The sequence below is a fragment of the Silurus aristotelis genome, assembly GCF_946808225.1.
Source record: "Silurus aristotelis genome assembly, chromosome: 6".
Classification (NCBI taxonomy): domain Eukaryota; kingdom Metazoa; phylum Chordata; class Actinopteri; order Siluriformes; family Siluridae; genus Silurus; species Silurus aristotelis.
Window position 1 is genome coordinate 23022237 of NC_139579.1, and position 20045 is coordinate 23042281.

The 20045-nt window shown below is 36.4% G+C and overlaps 3 protein-coding genes across 4 annotated transcripts in view; all 3 read right to left on the bottom strand.

Annotated features, from left to right (window-relative positions):
- Nucleotides 1–5033, bottom strand: part of orc3 (origin recognition complex, subunit 3) — a 10300-nt gene extending 5267 nt beyond the window's left edge. Inside the window, exons 1-10 of one of the 2 annotated variants that reach the window (XM_083545548.1) lie at nt 3733–5033; nt 2982–3036; nt 2690–2787; nt 2455–2599; nt 2261–2365; nt 2001–2155; nt 1735–1871; nt 578–737; nt 390–503; nt 148–281 (exon numbers count right to left, since the gene is read on the bottom strand). In XM_083545548.1, coding sequence (XP_083401674.1) covers nt 148–281; nt 390–503; nt 578–737; nt 1735–1871; nt 2001–2155; nt 2261–2365; nt 2455–2599; nt 2690–2787; nt 2982–3036; nt 3733–3756 — 1127 coding nt within the window. In that variant the 5' untranslated portion in view covers nt 3757–5033. The remainder of the gene's footprint in view (nt 1–147; nt 282–389; nt 504–577; nt 738–1734; nt 1872–2000; nt 2156–2260; nt 2366–2454; nt 2600–2689; nt 2788–2981; nt 3037–3732) is intronic. The other variant, XM_083545549.1, reaches the window with a different exon arrangement.
- A 976-nt stretch (nt 5034–6009) lies between these two features.
- Nucleotides 6010–17798, bottom strand: znf292a (zinc finger protein 292a). The gene is made up of 8 exons (XM_083543454.1): nt 17571–17798; nt 14765–14919; nt 14600–14678; nt 14135–14270; nt 13791–13993; nt 13485–13621; nt 12978–13116; nt 6010–12885 (listed from the first exon to the last, which is right to left on the bottom strand). Exons 1-8 carry the CDS (start codon nt 17718–17720, stop codon nt 6457–6459), a joined length of 7428 nt encoding a protein of 2475 aa, XP_083399580.1. The 5' UTR covers nt 17721–17798; the 3' UTR covers nt 6010–6456.
- Nucleotides 17799–19162: 1364 nt separating this feature from the next.
- Nucleotides 19163–20045, bottom strand: cga (glycoprotein hormones, alpha polypeptide). Its single transcript, XM_083545349.1, has 4 exons — nt 20033–20045; nt 19820–19912; nt 19489–19676; nt 19163–19390 (listed from the first exon to the last, which is right to left on the bottom strand). The coding sequence occupies exons 2-4, from the start codon at nt 19905–19907 to the stop codon at nt 19316–19318; spliced, it is 351 nt and encodes a 116-aa protein (XP_083401475.1). The 5' UTR covers nt 19908–19912; nt 20033–20045; the 3' UTR covers nt 19163–19315.

Below are 20045 nucleotides of genomic sequence, written 5' to 3' on the forward strand. Positions count from 1 at the left end.
AATAAAATATACACATTAATGTATGTGTTGTGCAACTTTTTTTAAATAAAATGATTATGTAGATAGATGTCATGTACAATGGAACATTTCGCCTTTTTTTTGCTATTATGCAAACCCTTGCTTTCCGGGGACTACAGAAAATGTCACCTCATGAAAGACGGAAGCTGCCGAACCATCTCCACATCTTGATGGCTCAACTTCTGTACATAGACCAGAGATTCCTTTTTCGCACAGCAGAGCACACTGAGAGGCTCCGAGTAGAAGTGCTCCAATAGGGCCAACTGCGCAAGAGTAAGCGTATTTTCTCAACACAACATGCCTTCCCCATAGGCACAGTAAGAAGTGAGAAATCATAAAGCATTACACAGTTAGTTGTTGGATCGGCTCACCTGCATGCCTTTTACAAAATTGCGGACTGAGAAGTCATGGTATAAGAAGATGCTCACTAGCACCTGAATAACTTTACCACTGAGCTTGAATGGAAAATCCGACGTCAAAATTAACTGCAAAAAAAAAAAATCATCATCATAATCATCCTTATGAACAACAACAAAATAATATTGTCAGTAATTAATACCTTGTCAATAACAGTTGCAAGGTGTTGGGTACAGGAGAGTGACTGAAAGAGTTCAATGCACAGCAGAGAGGACACAGAGTGGGGTAACATGTGCTGAATGGTGCTGGGAGATGTTGCAATGCCAAAGATGAAGATCAATGGTAGCTCCCGGATGTACCGACTGTTTGGAAAGACATTTTTCGACATAAATTATTTAAATATTTAAATTCACTACCTCATTTTACACAACGCGAAAAGATAGGGGGGAAAAATTGCAGAATTGCAATCAACCTCACAGCATTTGCTGTGTAAATGTCACTGGCATGACATCTGACAGGATGTGAGAAATAGACTTGTCTACTAATTCACTATGATGAGAAATGCCACGGTGGCATTTACAAGTATTGACAGAGTGTGAGGCATTCTACTCGGTGCTGTAAATATAAGTCACTTTTGTGCTTGTAATGTCCTGTATTCTCAGAGAGGGACAATGGTACATAATGCAGTAAACATAACTATGCCCCATGGACAAGAAAAAAATCTATTGGCAGTTATTTTGGGATGAACCAAGGACAATATACTAAAATTTAAATGTCAGTCATTTAAAAGTATTATTTAGATCATACTTAAACTATTGTGTTAAATGAAAACAAAAACAATCTATGCAGCAATAAAAAGAGCAATTTTACAGAGCCATTAGTCCAAGAGCAAATCTTTTGGACTAATGGGTACATGTGTATTATGTTTTACATGTCTATAAATGTAAAAATAAAAGCACCTAAAAATAAAATATAAATCCTATATAAGTATTTCCTTTTTTTAAGACACATGCAACCACAGACTTGCTGTAATGCAGATACTACTAGCATCCCTATACACTAACAGCTTCTAACAGCTTCTTGCAAGAACATGCCAAAAAAAAAAACATGCCGTCCTTGGCCTTTGTAAAGAACAATTTCAGATTGTTTGCATCTTGTTGTCTGTAAATTGTTGTATAATTAACATTTATAAAAGAATACACAGAAATGTGGACGTGGCATGCTGTTAATTTTTTTTTTCACCGATATTTTATATAAAGCATTACCTACAGGGTGTCCACAAGGTAAAAAATTAATTTCTGGTATATCAAAAATAAACAAAATACAAGGAACAATTATAAATAACACAAATACATTTACCTGCAGATAAGTATAAAGTCCTGAAGAACATGTGAATTAAAAGCTTCAAAATCTTTGAAAATCACCAAAACTGGTGGACTCTCTGAAAAATAATTTCCTGAACTGGATTTCTTTCCTGGTGACTCCACATTGTGTTTCTGTAAGAAGCAGCCACAAATATAATGGGCACAATGTGCCAATTATAAAAAATTATTATGCTAATATTAGCGCTGGTAGACACAGCAACCACCAGAAATAATAACGTTAATTATATGACATTATCGTACCTTAGCAACAGTCTTATACCACTGACAAAGTGCACTCATTGAGCACGATACCCTCTTTTGGGGTAAAGATATACTAAGGTCATGATCCTCATCTTCCACTGACGCAGCAGCACCCATCAATCTTACTAACAGTCTCTGGATCAAATTCTTCAGAGCTGTGTGAGCACAAGACAGATTCAGCAACAAACTATTTAATTTTATATAATACAGACACAAAATTAATTTAATTGACAAATCTTAGAACAAGGAAAACAGCACACTTGCACATTCTTTGGCCTGTACAGAAACAGCAAATGGTGTTACAGACTTCTGTAAGAGGTCAGATAGGCTCTGAAACGTCATGTCATGATCTGGTACATTTACACCTAATGGACACAAATGTTAAAAGAAAACTAAGTGTCATTACAAGTCTGTACTTTTAAAGTTAATAATATATAAAATATTGTGCACATACCAAGCACCAGGGCAGCTGTAGGTATTTCGTTGGCTCTCATAAGAGACGCCCAGTCATTGACATTGGACTGGAAGTTTAAGCTACATTTTTTGATAAATTCCAAAAGACTATCCAATATTTTCTTATTTAAATCATCCTGCAAAATCTGTTTAAGAGAGAACAGTCAGTTTGATTGGAATGATAATTATAAATGAAATGAAAAGTATGCAGGGAAGCAGAGATTTAAACCACAAACCTCTGTGTCGGTTTTAATCTTCTCCCAGAGTCTTTGGCAAGTCTTAAAGCGCTCCTTGCTGTAGGCACAGTCGCCATTTCCATCCACAAAGTAGTCTTCTAATCACAACCATGACAATTAGAAAAACTGTAAAACTTAAATCAGTAAAAACAAATAAAAAAAACTAATTAAGTTTTTTTAAGTAAAAAAAAAAAAAAAAAAAAATTTGCATAACTGCTTTATGCAGATAAAAACGTCACCAGGTTACCAGTATTTAGAAACAAATACTAATAAATAAATGTCCTCCACTTACCTTCATGTGCAATTCTTTTTCTTTTCTTGGAACCTGGCTTAAAGACAAAGCATCCCTAAACATTTAGAAAAATATGAGAGAGAGAGAGAGAGAGAGAGAGAGAGAGAGAGATCAAAGTTACATTTTAGTCAATTAATATTAAAATCCAGGTACTGGAAAACACAAAGCAATGGATATAGCTGCATTACATTTAAGTTCCTGCAAAAGATATTTGCTTGTAGTTGTCAGTCATTCTTAGTCTAAGCTTGTTATTGGTATAAATTAATTAATCAAACACTAACTGTGTCACTACTGTATTTTGGCTTGTAGACAATGCAGTAAACTGGAAGTAGAGGTAGCTCCACCTTAAATTATTTTAAACAACATAATCACTTTAAGGGTAAAATTGTTCATAAAGCTAATATCAATAAAAAAATATATATCAATTATTGTTTTTGTACAAACAGAGGCTGCATGAATGAAGCTAAAATCAAACAGACACATACTGCATGTGGACAATTAAGGATTATTATACTCCAAGAAGAATGAACACGTTTCCTCTACAGGCGACTGTACAGTAGTTTTAAGGTGGACCGGCGAATTAGAAAAAGAATCGGTCTTTTTTTTTTTTTTTTTTTTAGCTTCCCTACAGAGCCCAGTCTCGCATCGGCAGCTGCGATACAAATAAAGTGCTGTGAACTAAACCACTTGTCCCAAAACTGCTGAAGAGGCAAACAAACAAACTACCTTAATAAAACACTTAAAACTTCACCTTTGATACTGAAGTAGTCGCCATGTTTATCAGCCTGATGAAGAGAAAAAAAACACGACGTCACTTCCGGGGTTTTTCCCGCTCTTTTGACGTATACGCTATGACGTGGGAAGAAAAGATGGCGTCTGAAGATGATGAATGGGTAGCAATTTGACTTTTTTATTTATTTATTAATTTTTTCGGGGGGGGGGGGGGTGTTGATAAAATATCCAGCCAACTATTGAGCTTAGTAGTTGAATTAAAAGAATTGCGTTCTCGTGGTTCTGAGAAGATATTCGGCTTGTTTTATTGCCTGTTTGCCCAAAGGGTGACATCCAGCTTTTTTGATTAGCTGCCTGCTTTGGGGAATATATTTGGCTTTTTTGATTGGTTGCGTGCTTTAGAAAAAATATCCGAAAATATCCGACTTTTTGAATTGGCTTCATGTCTTAGGGAAGATATTTAGTTTTTTGATTAGTTGCCAGCCTTGGAGAAGTTATCTGTTTTTTTCCCAATGGCTGTGTTCTTTGGACAAGATGTTCGGCATTTTGATAGGCTGCATGCTTTTGGAGAATATAGTCGGCTTTTCTTGATTGGCTGCGTGCTTTAAATAAATTTTTTGTCTCTCTGATGGGCTGTGTATGTTGATTGGCTGGGTGCTTTCTTCAGTCTTTTGATTGGTTTTGCCCTTCATGGGGTGATATGCATCTTTTGACAATGGTCGATTTCTAAACACATTATATTCGTCTATTATATGGATATACCTTTGAGTATTGTCTCACATTGTCTGTCTTGTCTTGTATAGTCTGTTTTTCTCTTGTATAGACCAAGCTGACTGTATAGTTTCATTTATGTCTGTACATTGATAGTCACTAACAGCTGGAACCAAATACCTTGTGTGTGTCAACACACTTGGCCAAAAAACCTTATTCTGATTCTGATGCAGCACATCTCGCTGCACATTATATGAAGTGTGCACACCCATATATGGCTCTCTGAACAATGGCAGAGACCTATTTAGAAAATTGTATTTTAAATGTTATAATCATATCATATCTGTATTTGATATTAAAGGTTGGCTTTCAAACTAAAATTCCATAATCCCATAGTTATTAATAGAGGTAGAGGCACCGATAGTTTACTGACGGCAACAACAATCAGCTATCAGCAAAAATCCACACTAATAGTTTTTCCGGCTTCCGATTCACTGTCATTAAGAGAGCGGCCTCTAGAGGCGAATCTCTGAGTTGTCTGGGGTTTTTTTACACGCGAGATCAACGCTATATTATATTTATTATTTATTAATAATGTTTATGAATATATTCATATTTATTTCCTTCAGCACATTTTCATGCTTCAGTATTTTTTTTAAATAAAGTCCAGTACTATTTTACATGGAGTGTTATGTTTGTTTTTTTTAACCAGTTTTCATTTTAAAAACTATCGGTGGATTAACTGGTTATGGCAAGTACAATCCAAATTAGCTATTGATATCTGTAAAATCCAAAATCAGTCGACCTCTAGTTAGTAACATAGCCTAAATATTTATTAGATTCACCCACCAACCATATGCATAGTAATTAATGAAATAATAAATGTCAAGATAGTAATAAAGCCGTTTTAATAGGCTATATATATATATAATCTTAAAAAGTAATGCTAATTTGTCTGTACGGTATATAACAAAAATATTCTAGCATTAAGAGACATCATAAATACATTTTAAATCATAAAATCTTCAAAATAATACTGATTTATTACTACATGTAATTTTCTGTTACAGACAGACCCCCCATTAAAGACAGAAATAATTGTCACCCTCACAGAAAAAGGTTTGGGAACCCATGTCTTATACAAAATTTGGTTTTGTAGGCTTTTCTCAAAGCAAGTGCAGCAAAAAGCATTGAAAAAACACAGCTCCTGCACCCTACTGAAATCCTGAGTTTTGGTTCCTGTCTGTGTGAAGTTTCACATGTTCTCACCATGTTTCCATGGGTTTCCTGCTTAGATGTTGACAGGAGCTCAGTTTTCCAGTTTGAAAATTTCCACACAAAGATGTATGTAGTCACTAACAGAAGAATGGACTGAGTGTGCTTAAACAGGATTGAAATACTTTGAATATTTGCTTCATTATTCTCATGTTTTTGTTTGTTCAAACAAATTAAATAAAGCTGAAGTGCATGCAACCAAAGCTACCAAAGAAATCTAAAAGAACTAAGTTCTAATACTTAAAAAGGCTTTTAGCAAAATAATACAAAAGGGTCAGTCTTGGTTGAAGAGCTTTGAAAAATAAACTCATTTACAGAAAGCATTCAGGTTACTTTTATTGAATATTATGTGGAAGACATATACATTACTATACACTACAGTGAAGTAAAAAATAAATATATACTTAAAAAAGAAACAAATCCCATAGGGATATATCAAAACATTTTTTTCAGCATGTGTGTAAAATATTACATTTAGCAAATGCTAAGCTTTAAAAGAGAACTGACTTCATAAATACAAATATGTTTCTACATAACATTTAACCCTAATGTACATAATGGTATCTCAAAAATGTAAAATCAATATTTTGTATAAGAATCTGTCTTTTTTTTTTTTCAGTCTTCCCAAATCAAATGAAATGCTTGAAAACCTCAGACAAACAGTTAGCTGATGTACCTGTCTGCAGCATGTAACATTATCTAATCCTGAGTGCAAAACTCTGAAAAGAGACAGAGACATCAGTCTCAAAGCCAGCCATCAACTGCACAGCCACTTTTTCAGGATGACCGTGGGCCGCATGTCCTGAAGTTGTTTTAGCAAAAGATCAGCACCATTGGAAAAACTTCCGTCCATAACAATCTTTACATTATTGACAGACTCGAGCTTGAGGGGATTTCTGAAATTAACCATATTTTGGTCCTCATCTTTCTTCAGAAACATAGAGTTTTTATAGATGCTATTAGAAGTTTGATTCTTTTGTTTTCGTTTTAATGGTTTCTCAGTCCAATCACTTTCAGTGGTTTTCCTCTTAAAAGTATTTGTAGATGGAGGCTCTTCAAATAATTTTAGTATTGATGCCTTAAAGCCTAAAGGACTGAAAAGCTTTTGTGCAACTCCACTCTCTGTCTGCTCCTGGTGATGAGCAGCAGAATTTGATGTAGATTCTGAAGCATTTGGGACATTATCATCATCTGTAGTGTGTCTAAGACTTTGTTTCCGTTCTGGATTCACTATTAGTGTCTGTTCTGACTTTCGGGGGCGCCCTCGTTTGCGTTTGATTGGTATTGTTTCAGACGAAGAGTTCACAAAAGCCAGTTTCTTCATTTTATGAGAAGCTCTATTTGCATGCTCTAGAACCTGGGATTGAACTATGTTCACAGGATCGGCTTTTTGCTGAGGTTCATTTTTTTGTATGGGTTCAATAATTTGCTGAGGATCAGCCGTTTGTAAGGGATCAGCCTTTTGGAAGGGATCAATCTTTTCAGAAGGATCAGCATTTTGTGAGTGATCATCCTTTTGTGAGGGATCAGCTGTTTCCTCAGGATCCGCCTTTTGAACAGGATCAGTATTTTCATTGAAATCAAACTTTTCGATGTCAGTGTTGTCTGATGAAATATCGTCTGATTTACTTCCCTCTTTGTTCCTCAATCTTGAGTTTTTCTTACAGAAAATGAAATGGCTCCTCTGATTCTCAATGTAGCGTTCCGAGAGACCATGAGTGGTGTAATGCTGAACTATATTCCGCTCAGTACTTGAGACCGAGTCACAGCCCTTAATCATACATGGGTACTGTAGTAGAAACTGCCCAGTGCACATTGCCGATGCCTCATCCATGGACTTCAAAGTGGGCTTTCCAAAGCATGTCCAGTGGTTACGGGCTTTTTCCTCTTTTTTCTTTACATTTTTTTTTTTTAGTTTGACCTTGTTACTTGAAATGTTCTCCTTTCCGTCATTAGGTTTTGTGTCCAGCGTTTTTGCTGATTCATCAGGTTCTGACTCAATCTTTTTCTGTTTAATGGTTTCAAAAGTTGTTTGATGTTTTTTCATGAAGTGTCGTAGAAGATTTGACTTTGTAGTATAGACTCGGTCACAACCCTCATACTCGCATTTGAATGTAAGGTCAACACTTTCAAAGTCTCCATCAGCAGAAACTCTTATTGCTTTGTGGTCATTCTTAATGTGATCAATGTATTTAAGATGACATGTGAAATATGCAGAGCATTTTGACTGATCACACTGAAATTTCCCTACCTCGATACCTGACAGCAAAGCACTAGCTTTTTCCAATGTGCATCTGTGAAGCAAAAGATAATGTTTGAGTAGGCTTGTAACTTTGGACACAACTTTTGAGCATTCTTTCACTTGACATTTAAATTCATGAACACGAGCAGACCCATCATTATGATCAGCACTACTGATTTCATTTGCTTCTTCCAAGATATCAGACTGATGCATTGCTTTGTAATGCAAAATAAGATTTTGCTGTATGGAAAAAGCTGCTACACATCCTTCATGGACACATCGGTATGGTCTATACAAACTAACGTCTTCACCTTCATCTACAGAATCAACATTAGCCACAAGCTTTTTGTGCATTTTTTCTTTCTTGTGGGATTCCAGCTTCTCCTTGGGTTTAGCCTTTTTTGACTTGTCCATTTGTTCAGTCATGCTTTCTCCAACATGTGTGGATGAGGCATTGGCAACTTGCCCCAAAGCACAGTGTTTGTCAAGAGGAATAGAGTTTACAACTGACAGCTGATTAAAATCTATTGTTGAACTCTGCATACTTGGGTTGTTTGCAGGGTGAAAAGGACCTTGCAACGGCTTTAAATCATTTTCAGATAATAAAACAGGGCCTGCATTTTTTGGTAACATATCTGCTGCTGGATTTATCACACTACTTATTAGAGCAACTTCATTAAGACATTGCTTTTTTCCTGCAAAATCTGCTGGTTCAGTCTTTATATTAGTACCTGCCGTGCCAAGAGTTACACTTGGCACAGACTGCACAGATGAAAAGCTGTTAGGCTGAGGGCTGGCAATGTTTTTATTTGCATCATTCGATGCAGAGTTAGATGTTTTTGTCTTTCTACTTTGTCTGCCAATTTTTAATTTACATATTTCTTCCTTTGACAAATGATGTACGTTTTTATAGTGGATTTTAAGGCCTGTGGTTCTGGTAAATGTCTTTGAGCACAAGTGACAAATGTATGGCGAGAACCTGTCTGGGTCTCTCTTCAGTTCATTTACTTTTTCCTCAGTGTATTCATGTACCCGGATTAGGTGTTTAAATAAAGCTTCCTTTGTCATTGCACCATAGGCACAGCCATGTTCTGTGCATTTGAATGGTTTGAGAATATTCTTCAGATCATGGCTTTCTGCTTGGCTTTTAGTTTTATTACAGATCTTAGTAGTAATTGTTGTTTCAGTGACAGCCATAAGATTTTGCAAAACAGGTGGTCCGACTTTTAGGGTGTCTTGGGGGAGTCCATCTACCAAATCTAAGCGCTGTAATGCCCGTTCAATTTCTAAAATGTTGCCATCTTCAGCAGGAGATGTAGATGATTGTTCAGATTTTAAGTTCCTTTCAGTACCAGTTTCTGGCAAATCAATCATTTTTAAAGATGGCACACCAGATGAACTTTCACTCTGATTTTGTGGGGCTACGAAAGGACTTTCGGATGTGTCGCCAGATGACAAATGGCCATTTTTAAGACTGTAACTTGGGCTATGGATGTCTGTAAAGCTGCTACTGTCAAGGACATTAGATTCTGACTGCTGATGTACAAGCGACTGGGAATCTTGCTCATGCATGTCAGTTCTATGCAAAGATATTGGGATGGTTGCAATATCTGGATCATTTAGAAAATCAAGAAAAGACGTAGGCAAATCAGCAGTTAGGTCAACTTCATCTAAAGGTTTGCACTGTGAGCGCTTCGATAAGTGTCCTCCAAGGGACTTGGTGCTGGTAAACTCCCTGTAGCACCTGCAGCAAATAACTTTTCCATCCTTAATTATTGCAGGCCACTTAGTTCGCTTTGATGATCTAATTTTCTTCATTTTCGTGATGTCACCAGGACTTGTAACACTCTTATCACCACAAGAAATGTCTTCACTAGTTACCGGTGACATTTCTTGAGCGAGTAAATCGTTATTCTGTTCATTTTCCATTGTTGTAGTGCTGGCATTTGAAACAGAAAAACATTCCGGTTCCTCTTTGCAAATAGGTGACACAAAATGAGTTGGACTTTTAACTTCTGATGAGAATAGTGGATTGGCATCACTGACAGTATATTCTTTTTCCGGCTTTGACAAAGGTTGTACTGAAGTGGAACAAGTCTCTGCTGGATAAGATGGAAAATATGGATTGAAATTCTGTTCTGACGCACTAGCATCACTAACACTGCTATCGTTTTGTCTGATCTGCATGTATCCAAGTTCTTCACTGGAGGCCATTTGAGATATCTCACATGTCTGGTCACCATTAAGAGCATGTAACACCCTTAAAGAGCTTGAAACATATTTAGAAGCTTCATTCATTACACTTGAGTGTGAATCCGTGTTTCCTGTTGATGTGTTTCCATCCACAGATAAAGAAGGAGCATAATCCATGTCTCTTTCTGACAGTAGATCGGTGTGTGATAGGTATAATGGATAAGACTGCTGTAAGCCATCAGGTACAACCATTGGAGAAAAGTGATTCTGCAGAGAGTAATCAGAATTGTATCCATCAAATGAAGTTGAAGTCCATGACTGTGTCATCTGTGATTGCATTAATGGTGTTTCATTTTGCGGCTTTTCATTTGAAGCTCCTTCAAATTGAGTGCAAAACTTGGCACCCAGATTTTGTGCATTTACAGGACCAGAGAGATGTGGAACAGCATCTGCAGCTGTACAGTCTGGTTGAAGCTTCACCTGTTGGATGTCTGGATACTCATGGGACATTGCACTTGTTGAAGATTTTATCCGTTTCTTTTTGGGTGTCTGAAAATTTACGTTTTTATGGTCAGATTTTCTTGCAGCAATTTCTGCAATCCTCTTGTACTTCCTGGACAGTTTCCACTCCTCAAAAGCTTCTATATGCACATTTTTAACATGTCTTGACAAACTTTTCGAAGTGCTATATTTACGTGTGCATGTCTCAAATGGACAGATGTGAATAAGATTATCTTCACCATTTTCCAGATTTTTTTGTGACAGTGACTGTGCATTTGTTGAAGTTCCATTTTCTAAATCAGGTGTCTTCTGAACAGTTGTGAGCTTTTTAGAAGTAATGCAAAACAGCTTTTTATCTTTCAAAATTGTCTGAGTCGTATCATCGGTCTTCTTAAGAGCATTTATGAAAACGGAATCATCATACTTGATTGGAATAGGCATCAGTTTCACATAGCACAACTGAAAATTAATCTGGTTTGTAGACTCAACATCAGACTGCATCACACAAGCTGCGTTTGGAGTCAAAGTCACCTCATTAGTTTGTGCAACAGAAGGGCCCCAAGCTGGTGACTGGTCATGTGTGACTGATGATTCACTTGTGCAAGATAAAGAGCAATCAGGCTCCTCTACAGAGCCATGAGTAGAGATTAAGATGTTCTCATCCACAGGTTTCATGTTCTGCATACTAGAATCTTGTGGAACATCAATGACTTCATTTGACGTTTGTTGTATGCTAAAAGAATTCTGGGTTTCTGTCTCAGCTTGAAGGTTTAAACCCTCAACGTCGGCAAACTCTGACTTCATGTGCTCTTTCTGATGTAAATTCAGTTGAGATAGTGAATAAAATATCTTGCCACAGTTATCACTTTTGCAAGTGAATGTAATGTAGTGCTGTGCTTCATGATCATAGAGCAAGTAAGCTTCACCAAATACTCTCCCACAGTTTGGAAACACACACTGTGCCTGGAATTCTGAATGCACCTTCCTGTGCATGAGAAGTTCAGCATGCGAGTTAAAGCTGCATTTGCATCCCAGCTGAATGCAGAAATACGGCCTCTCGCCACAATGCATCTGCAAGTGATCGTTTAAATGAGTCATATTAACAAACTGTCGACGACAATACTGGCAAATTGCTTTCTGGCTTTGTACTTCAAGAAAATGGGTAGCCTCCTCTTCATTTTTATGAGCCTTAACATGTGCAACCAAATTTCTGAAATATTTGAATACTTTTTGACAACTTGTAACGGGACAAGAACAATCTTCAGTGTTTTCAACATCACGTACAGGGTTTCCTCGTTTGGGAGAGGATATTTTAGGTTTAACGTTTCCAGCAGTGCTAGAATTAGCGTTTGAAGTTCCTACAACGGATGACACAGGAGACACGTTCTGCATAATCTTTACAGGAGATTTACTGTAGTCTTGTTTACTATCAGTCAATAAGGGTTCGGCAAGACTTAATTTTTTATCTTTTGCGTTCATAGCAGCGAGCCGTTCTTTACACGACTGTTTTACATGTGATGCTACATGAGGCTCGAGAATTGCTCTCGACTCAAATGTCTTAGTACATATTGGACAACGGAAAATACCATCTTGAACATGCTTCAGTGCATGTTTTACTATCCTGTGCCCAAGAAACTCCTTATCACACAGTACACAATACTGCATATAAGCTTGCCAGTTGCGAAATCTTGCAGACACAAATCCCTTTTCTCTTAACTTTTTCATTTCCCTCTTTTTCTTTCTCTCAGCTTCAATGCAACCAGCATCATTTGTTGGACTAAGAGTAAATTCCAGATGTTTGAAATCATTCTCATCATCATCCAGCAGCCCTTCATTTTCCTCACTGTCATTTAATTTGTCAATGGAGCACACAATTGATGCTTCCTCCCCCATTAGACCAAGGCAATGGCGCTTCAAAGTTTTCCAGTCCCAGAATTCAGGGTCAAAAGGCCACTGTGTTTTCAAGGCCAACAACAAATCACAGCGTAGTGAATTTGGAATCGGGAGACTTTCCTCCTCAAGTTTCTGGTCAGGTTCATTAAAAAGTGTTTCAACCGCATAGTAGGAATCCACAGTGGGCTTAACAAGGAACTCCGTTAACTGGCATGCCCGCTTCACTTCCAAGTCTAAGGGCAACAAGCAGGAGATAGTTTTGCAGATAGTTGTGTTACAATCTTCATTGTCACTCACTCCTATTTTCAGAGCTTGAATGCACATTTCGATGCACACTGGAAGTCCTTCATTCTGAACCTTAAAAAGAGACAAATTAATATTAATTTGATTTGTGATATTACACCTCAGTGGGTATTCATAATTTAGTTAAGCTAAAATAAAAGGCTTACCTCTGCTTGAATAACTTTAATAAGAAGAAGAATGTGGTAAACACTGCCAGAGAGTTGTGCTAACAATCTGCATTGATCCAAAAATGCCTGTGCTGATTCCAGACGAATCAGAAGCTTACTCCAAAACAGTGTCAATTCCCTGCAAATTACATTTTAAAAATTGAGCTGAAGTTGTCCTCTTGAAATACAGGCATAGAAAATTAAACAAAAAAAAAATGTTAGTCACAATATATCAATAAGCAGCATTTAATCAGGCACTGGTGAAGAGCCACGTGCAAAATATTCACTGACAATGCATTAATTATACATTTCAGTGCCTTAGAAAAACAGACATCATCTCCAAACTTTCCTCAAATATAAAACTTTCACACTACAAATAATAGGGTGTTGGAATAGAAAAACCAATGGGGGGAAAAGAAAACTTCACCCACAGTAGTTATTGTGTGAATGTTTGTGCATACCACCCACAGGCAAAATACATTTATTAAAACATAAAACTGTTCATACCAGGCACAGTACACATCCCCTTGTAGAAGCTGGCGCTTGAAAAAAGCAGTACAAAGGCTCAGGGCACCTTTTTCATTTTCCTCAGATTCTAGATTACAGATCATATCCAAAGCATCTTTGCAGTCAATCTCCTTTATCTAAACAGGAAGTTGGAAAACATTACTTGTTTGAACTAAAACTGTCAATTATGCCAATGTTCTTTGGCATAATAAATAAACAAAATAAAAGAACAACATATTTAAAACATTCCAGGTATTTGTGAGAATCCTCCCCACAAATAAATAAAAAATATTATAAACTTCTCACCTCTTGCATGAGTTCTTGTTGTGACATTGTCTCACACAGACAAACAAGGTAAATCTGCTTGAAATTCTTCTTTCCACAAAATTCAGGAAACTCTGCACATGTTTTTGCAAGCACTGCAGCTTTTTCCACACACTTTTGTTTGATAAGGTGTTTTATCCGCATATCAAGCAGTGTAGGTCCCTCCCGAGCTAGGAGCTCATGAACTATGAACAAACAAATTACAAAGAACACTATCAAGTGAACATGTAAAATAAATGTCCAGCTGCTCCCAGTTCTAAACAAATTCACAAAATCAATACAAGAATACAACATGGAAGCACATCAGACAAAAGAATGTGTTTTACCTTTTTCAACATCAGGCATGTTGTTTGAGAGTATGTGACACAGAGTGGTGTTGGTCCAAACCCCACTTTCATTTGCTAGAGTCATCAGTATACTAAGCTGCAATTTCCCATTGTCCTGAAGAATACCATGTGCCACCTGTGAGAATGATAATAAAGAGGTAAGGAAATTTGCACCCTTTTAGTAAATCCTTATATTAAATATCTTAAAAGAATCTACAAGTGTAACTAATACAACTTATGCTTCATATCACTTCCACAGCAAATAAAAAAAAAAAAACCTTGCTGCATGTATTTATTGCATAGTGTTCATAGTTAATTTCTAGCCTTTAAAACATCTTTACAATCATTCAATGCTTTCTTCAACATAGCATATCCATTTTTAAGGACAATCAAACAAATTGCCTAAAACAGACTGCTGCTCCAAATAGTACATTCTTTACATGAAGCAAATAAATATTGTCAAACCTTGACAGAAGACTGAAATTCTTCCCATAGTGTAGTTGGTATTTTGTCCAAGAGGGAGAGCAGGAAATCCAGACAACTCCTAAAATATATTAAAATTTTAATTTCATTGTCTGAATCTACTACGGTCATGTACATTAACACACCCTTCATATTTAGGATACTCACAAAGCTAATTTCTCAAGGACAACCATGACATGTTCACATTCAGGAAAAAGAAAGGGGGTAGCCTCAGCAAAGCACAATATAGCCACTGTGTACATCTCCAGCAAAGGCAGTGGATCTTCCTCTGACTTCCATTGGCCTCCATGTTCCACAAGTATCTGTTAACAGAGGGATAAATGTACTGTGTTGTAGCATCCTATTAATAATCATCTTGGGGTTGTCTGGTAAATCTAGTACAGTTATGTAGCTGGAAAAAACCTTTCCTTTTTTAATTAAACATTGAAATTGATTTATAAATTAGTTATCAATGTTTACAAACACAACATGACAGATTAAACAAGGTTAATGAAAATGTTTCATGTATACAATCCATTAGGCAATTGCCAAAATTCTGCTTTAGTTTTATTCTTGCTTCAGTTTCAAAAAGGAATAGACTGCCACACTTTACTGCCCAGACACCAAATTAAACATAATGTAATAACTTCATATAATCCTAATGGATTTAGCACTGAAAACAAAAGCAGATAAAATTATTCTTTGCACACATACCCAATCATTTAATAGCATAAAAATGTGTCTCATATGAATTATGCTCAAATTATTTGTAAACTATAAATGTAAAAAAAATAAAAATAAGGACAAATATCTTTAGGCTTATAGTTTCACTCAACAAATTCCCTGTCTTGAAGTACATTGCTAAAAACAAAATTGGGTCACTGACCAAACACATCTGGTATTAAAGCATTAACGCTTAGGATCACAGATTTTTATTAGAAAACCTGAAATAAAAAGTTAACAGTTCTTTCTCATACAGCGATTGATAGTTACATAACTATAATCGGGGGGGGGGGGGGGTTGTAAACCTTTTTTGTGTATGTGTTGCAGTGTGGAAGCCTGAGCATTACCCCAAAAGAGTGTGTTTGCTATTTGGTTGTCATTATAGTGTTATATTCCTTTTATCTCTGTCCTGTTTGAAATTGTGATACAAGCAAAATATTACAGTAACAATCATAGCTAAATATGTTACCAGGTAACAAAATGCAGGTTTATTTTGAAGATTCATTTATTCATTCATTCATATATATATATATATATATATATATATATATATATATATATATATATATATATATATATATATATATTTTTTTTTTTTTTTTTTTTTTTTTTTTAAATAGAACTTCTCATAGAAGTTAGTGGGAAGTCCACTTCTGAAACCTGTGGAATGTTATGTCACCTTCATGTGGTCTTTTGTAGGAGTTGGGTCAGATAACTAGTGTATCTAGAATTACTGGACCTAATAGCCATATGATGCATGCTAAATCATAAATCTCTCTTTTTTTTACTTGCATGGGTCTTTTTAAATCTTACTTTTAAGTAGCTTGTTACCTTCTGTTAGCTTGTAGACTGCCTCCTGATTGCTCACAATTGAAACTATTTGCAAACAAGGAATTTAAACCGATTCAAACTAAGCAAACATAAAACTCAAATTTCATCTGAAATAAGAAACGCTAACGCAGTAGTATTATCAATATCCTACTAGATTTTTCAGCTGGACAGTCACCTGTAAGTTAAATGTGTACCTTAAAATAAAGCTGGGTAACTAATGTTAGAAAAACTAAATTTGAGAAAAAGCACAAATGTTAGTTACTTTATGAACAAAATAGACAAAAACACTCCACATATACAGTAGTATATAACTGGCTAAAAAGGGGGAGGTCAGCACTCAGGGGAACACTGAGCCTGCACAGTTTATTCAATAACTCATTTATTTATTTAATTACATTTTTGCACGGCTGCATGGGGTGGGGTGGGGCTGTTGGGTTATACGGGGTTGTCAATTTATTATGCCATGTCCCTGCGTTCATGTGGATATGAAATAAATTCCTGAAAATTTCTTCAAGCCAATTAGTGATGTATATGCATTTATTTGCTTGCTTGTACCACAAGCTATTTGCCTCCATATTGCCCATCCCTAATTCTCTGGCCAGCTCGACCTAATTCCAATAAAAAAATCTGTCTCCACCATTGCGAGTCAGCATTGATCTCCTAGTTAGCTCCTGCCATCTTAATTTTAGCCATCTGTCCCTTGCATGCTTTAACAAAGGCAGCGATTCTATTTATTTATGCACAATTACGACTAGAAAAAATGCATTTGCATAATCAAACGGATAAAAAAGCAATGAGGAGAAACAGGCGACAAAGCTGGACATTAATTCCATACCCGGGCTCCTTGGCAGCTCCTGCAACTGCAGAAGTAGCATTTTATGAGCTGATTTCATCATTCGTTCGTAAATTGTGCTTTACTGTTGATCACAAAGAAAAACGAAACGTTTCGGATTGCCCATCGCAATGCAGATGCTTGTGTGGGTGCCCATATTTTAGGTCGAGACCCTCCCTTATTATCAAGGCGAGGTTAAGGCGTTAAGGTGCCACAAAAAGCTAGCCAGCTAGCCACTTAGCCGAGCAGCTATCGTGGAGGGGAAGGGGGGGGGGGTGCTTGGCAGGCTACAACATACCTGCTACTTTTGCAACAAAAATACAGCAATTTGAAACTCTTAATAGTGCGAATAAACCGGCGATAGTGTATACATATGTAATTAAAATTGATTAAAACAAAGAAGCACGCCGCGGTGTATTCATTTGACTAGGAATTTTCCCATAGCCGGTCAACGGACCGAGAGTCTGCAGGACAGCGCTAACGGAATTAGCCATCCAGGCTAACCCCTTCTTTGCGATGATGGAGACGTGCAACTCCACCAGCAAGCTTCCTCACACCGAGCAGGCAAAATGACAGGAAAACGCAAACCTGACAAAATCCGTGGCAGAAGCTAGCGGAGGCGTCTATCGCCGAGTCTGTGCTGTCTCGTAGCACCGTGGTTAAATCCTGGAACCGTTTTTTCAGGGCCACGGTTTCTTCTCTCCTGTTGTATTCTCTCTCAGCCTCCTCCTCCGCCATCTTCACAACAATCACGGCTGCGCGCTCCCGTTAGGCCCTGCTCTCGCGCTCCGGGCCGCGCGCGTGCTCGACGCGTTTTTTTTTTTTTATCAATTTTTTTATTTATTAAATTTTCTTACATGAGCGCGTGCACTGGTTTTAGGTCTGCCATACCCCTACTGACTGGGGAATAAACACATGCATATATATATATATATATATATATATATATATATATATATATATATATATATATATATATATATATATATATATATATAGTGTGAAAAAGTGTTTGCCCCTTTCCTGATTTCTTATTTTTTTCCCATGTTTGTCATAGTTTAATGTTTCCGATCATCAAACTAATTTGAATATTAGTAAATGGTAACACAAGTGAACACAACAGTTTATAAATGAAGGTTTTTATTAAAACAAAATCCAAAACTACCTGGCCCTGTGTGAAAAAGTGTTTGTCACCCTGTTAAAACTGTGGTTTATCACACCTGAGTTGAATTTCTCTAGCCACACCCGGGCCTGGATACTGACACACCTTTTCACAATCAAGAAATCTCTTAAATAGGACCTGCCTGCCAAAGTGAAGTAGATTAAAAGATCCTCAGAATCTAGACAAAGTGCTGAGAGCCAAAGAAATTCAGAAACAAATGAGAAATAAAGTAATTGAGATCTAGTCTGAAAGATGTTATAAAGCTATTTCTAAAGCTATGGGACTCCAGTGAACCACAGTGAGAGCCATTATTATGGGTCAAAACAGACCCACAACAACATCCAAAGAAACACAGGGCCATGTAGTTTTCGATTTTTTTTAAATCCAAAACTGAAAACCTTCATGTAAAAACTGCATGTTGTGTTCACTTGTGTTATCTTTTACTAATATTTAAATGAGTTTGATGAACTGAAACATTAAAGTGTGACAAACATGTAAAAAAAAATAAGAAATTAGGACACTTTTTCACACCACAGTCTGTATGTATATATATAATATGTGTGTGTGTGTGTGTGTGTGTGTGTGTGTGTGTGTGTGTGTGTGTGTGTGTGTGTATGTGTAAAAAAATGCACTCGTACACAGCCTTTATCAAGTACATTATAGTGAAACAGTTTTGTTTGCATAGCTCAGTGTGCAGCACCACTTTAACAGAGAGAATTAAAAGGCTTGCTCAGTTACCCAGCTGGACATTATCTTTAAAATTAGCCACTAAAACACATAACCTCAAAACTTGATCTCTTTTAATTATTGTGTTATTAAGTAGGTATTGATTGTCTTCAAATGTTATTTCTGATAGATAGATAGATAGATAGATAGATAGATAGATAGATAGATAGATAGATAGATAGATAGATAGATAGATAGATAGATAGATAGATAGATAGATAGATAGAAACATATTTGCAACATATGCTTTATTTTAAAGACATATTTGACAAATCAAACTTTGCAAGTTGGTTTACATTTCTAAATGAGATTAGCAATTACTGCTTTAAGACAAACATTAAGCACAAAAACTTCAGCATACACATGAGATGGTGTATTTTTTAGTATATAACTTGAGCGCTCTTTACCACACATTTGTCAACACACGTTTGTCAAGTAATGATATCTAAAATTTGTGATGGTAGCAAGTGCTGCAATGGCAGTCTGTATGATTGATTAACTTTACATCATTAACAATCACCTGTGAAATGGGGAAGAAAAAAAAGATTATCAGTGAAACCTGAAACATTTTTTTAACAAATGTTTTAAGGCATATTGATATGTTTTTAATAATCTTACCCGTTTAAACTCTTTGGCAACGCAGCATGTGGCTTCAGATGTGATATTTTTGGGGACTAACATTGTTTTCTTGGACCTCAAAGGAGTCGGATAAGCTCTGGAAAAGCAGCATCCCATGCACTGATACACAGGAGCACCAGGTTTTGAGAAAATGCTGTTTTCCTTGAGTTTGCACTCTTCACACCCAACTTTTCAGACAATGAACAAAAAAATATATATATCAAGATAAATACCACTTCATATGGACCAGTTATTGCATCTTTGTTTGCTCTAATATTGTTTTACGTCATTATCACATTTAATGTGCTGCAAATAGAAGAAGTTTGCTTACAGTCATTGTTTGGATAAGGTTGTCCAACTTCAATTAGAACAGACAGTAAAACAATTGTTGCTCCAGTGTATTTAAGAAACAGAATCATCCTAGCTATGGACAGTTTGCAAAACAGAACACACACATAAACATATATATTACTAATCAGTTAACACAATCAGATTTAGTTATTTCTCATAATATTATTGAGTGTCAAAAATATGAAAATACTACCTGAGTTCTTCAC

Bases quoted from the DNA above. Each gene is read 5' to 3' on its own strand.
- znf292a (XM_083543454.1), bottom strand. From the start codon at position 17,720: ATGGCGGAGGAGGAGGCTGAGAGAGAATACAACAGGAGAGAAGAAACC. The intron at 14,920-17,570 runs GTTTGCGTTTTC...CTCTGTTAACAG, and splicing joins TCTGCCACGGATTTTGTCAG to ATACTTGTGGAACATGGAGG. The intron at 13,117-13,484 runs GTATGAACAGTT...TGTAATTTGCAG, and splicing joins GGGGATGTGTACTGTGCCTG to GGAATTGACACTGTTTTGGA.
- cga (XM_083545349.1), bottom strand. From the start codon at position 19,907: ATGATTCTGTTTCTTAAATACACTGGAGCAACAATTGTTTTACTGTCT. The intron at 19,677-19,819 runs GTAAGCAAACTT...TTGTCTGAAAAG, and splicing joins ACCTTATCCAAACAATGACT to TTGGGTGTGAAGAGTGCAAA. The intron at 19,391-19,488 runs GTAAGATTATTA...CCCATTTCACAG, and splicing joins TTGCCAAAGAGTTTAAACGG to GTGATTGTTAATGATGTAAA.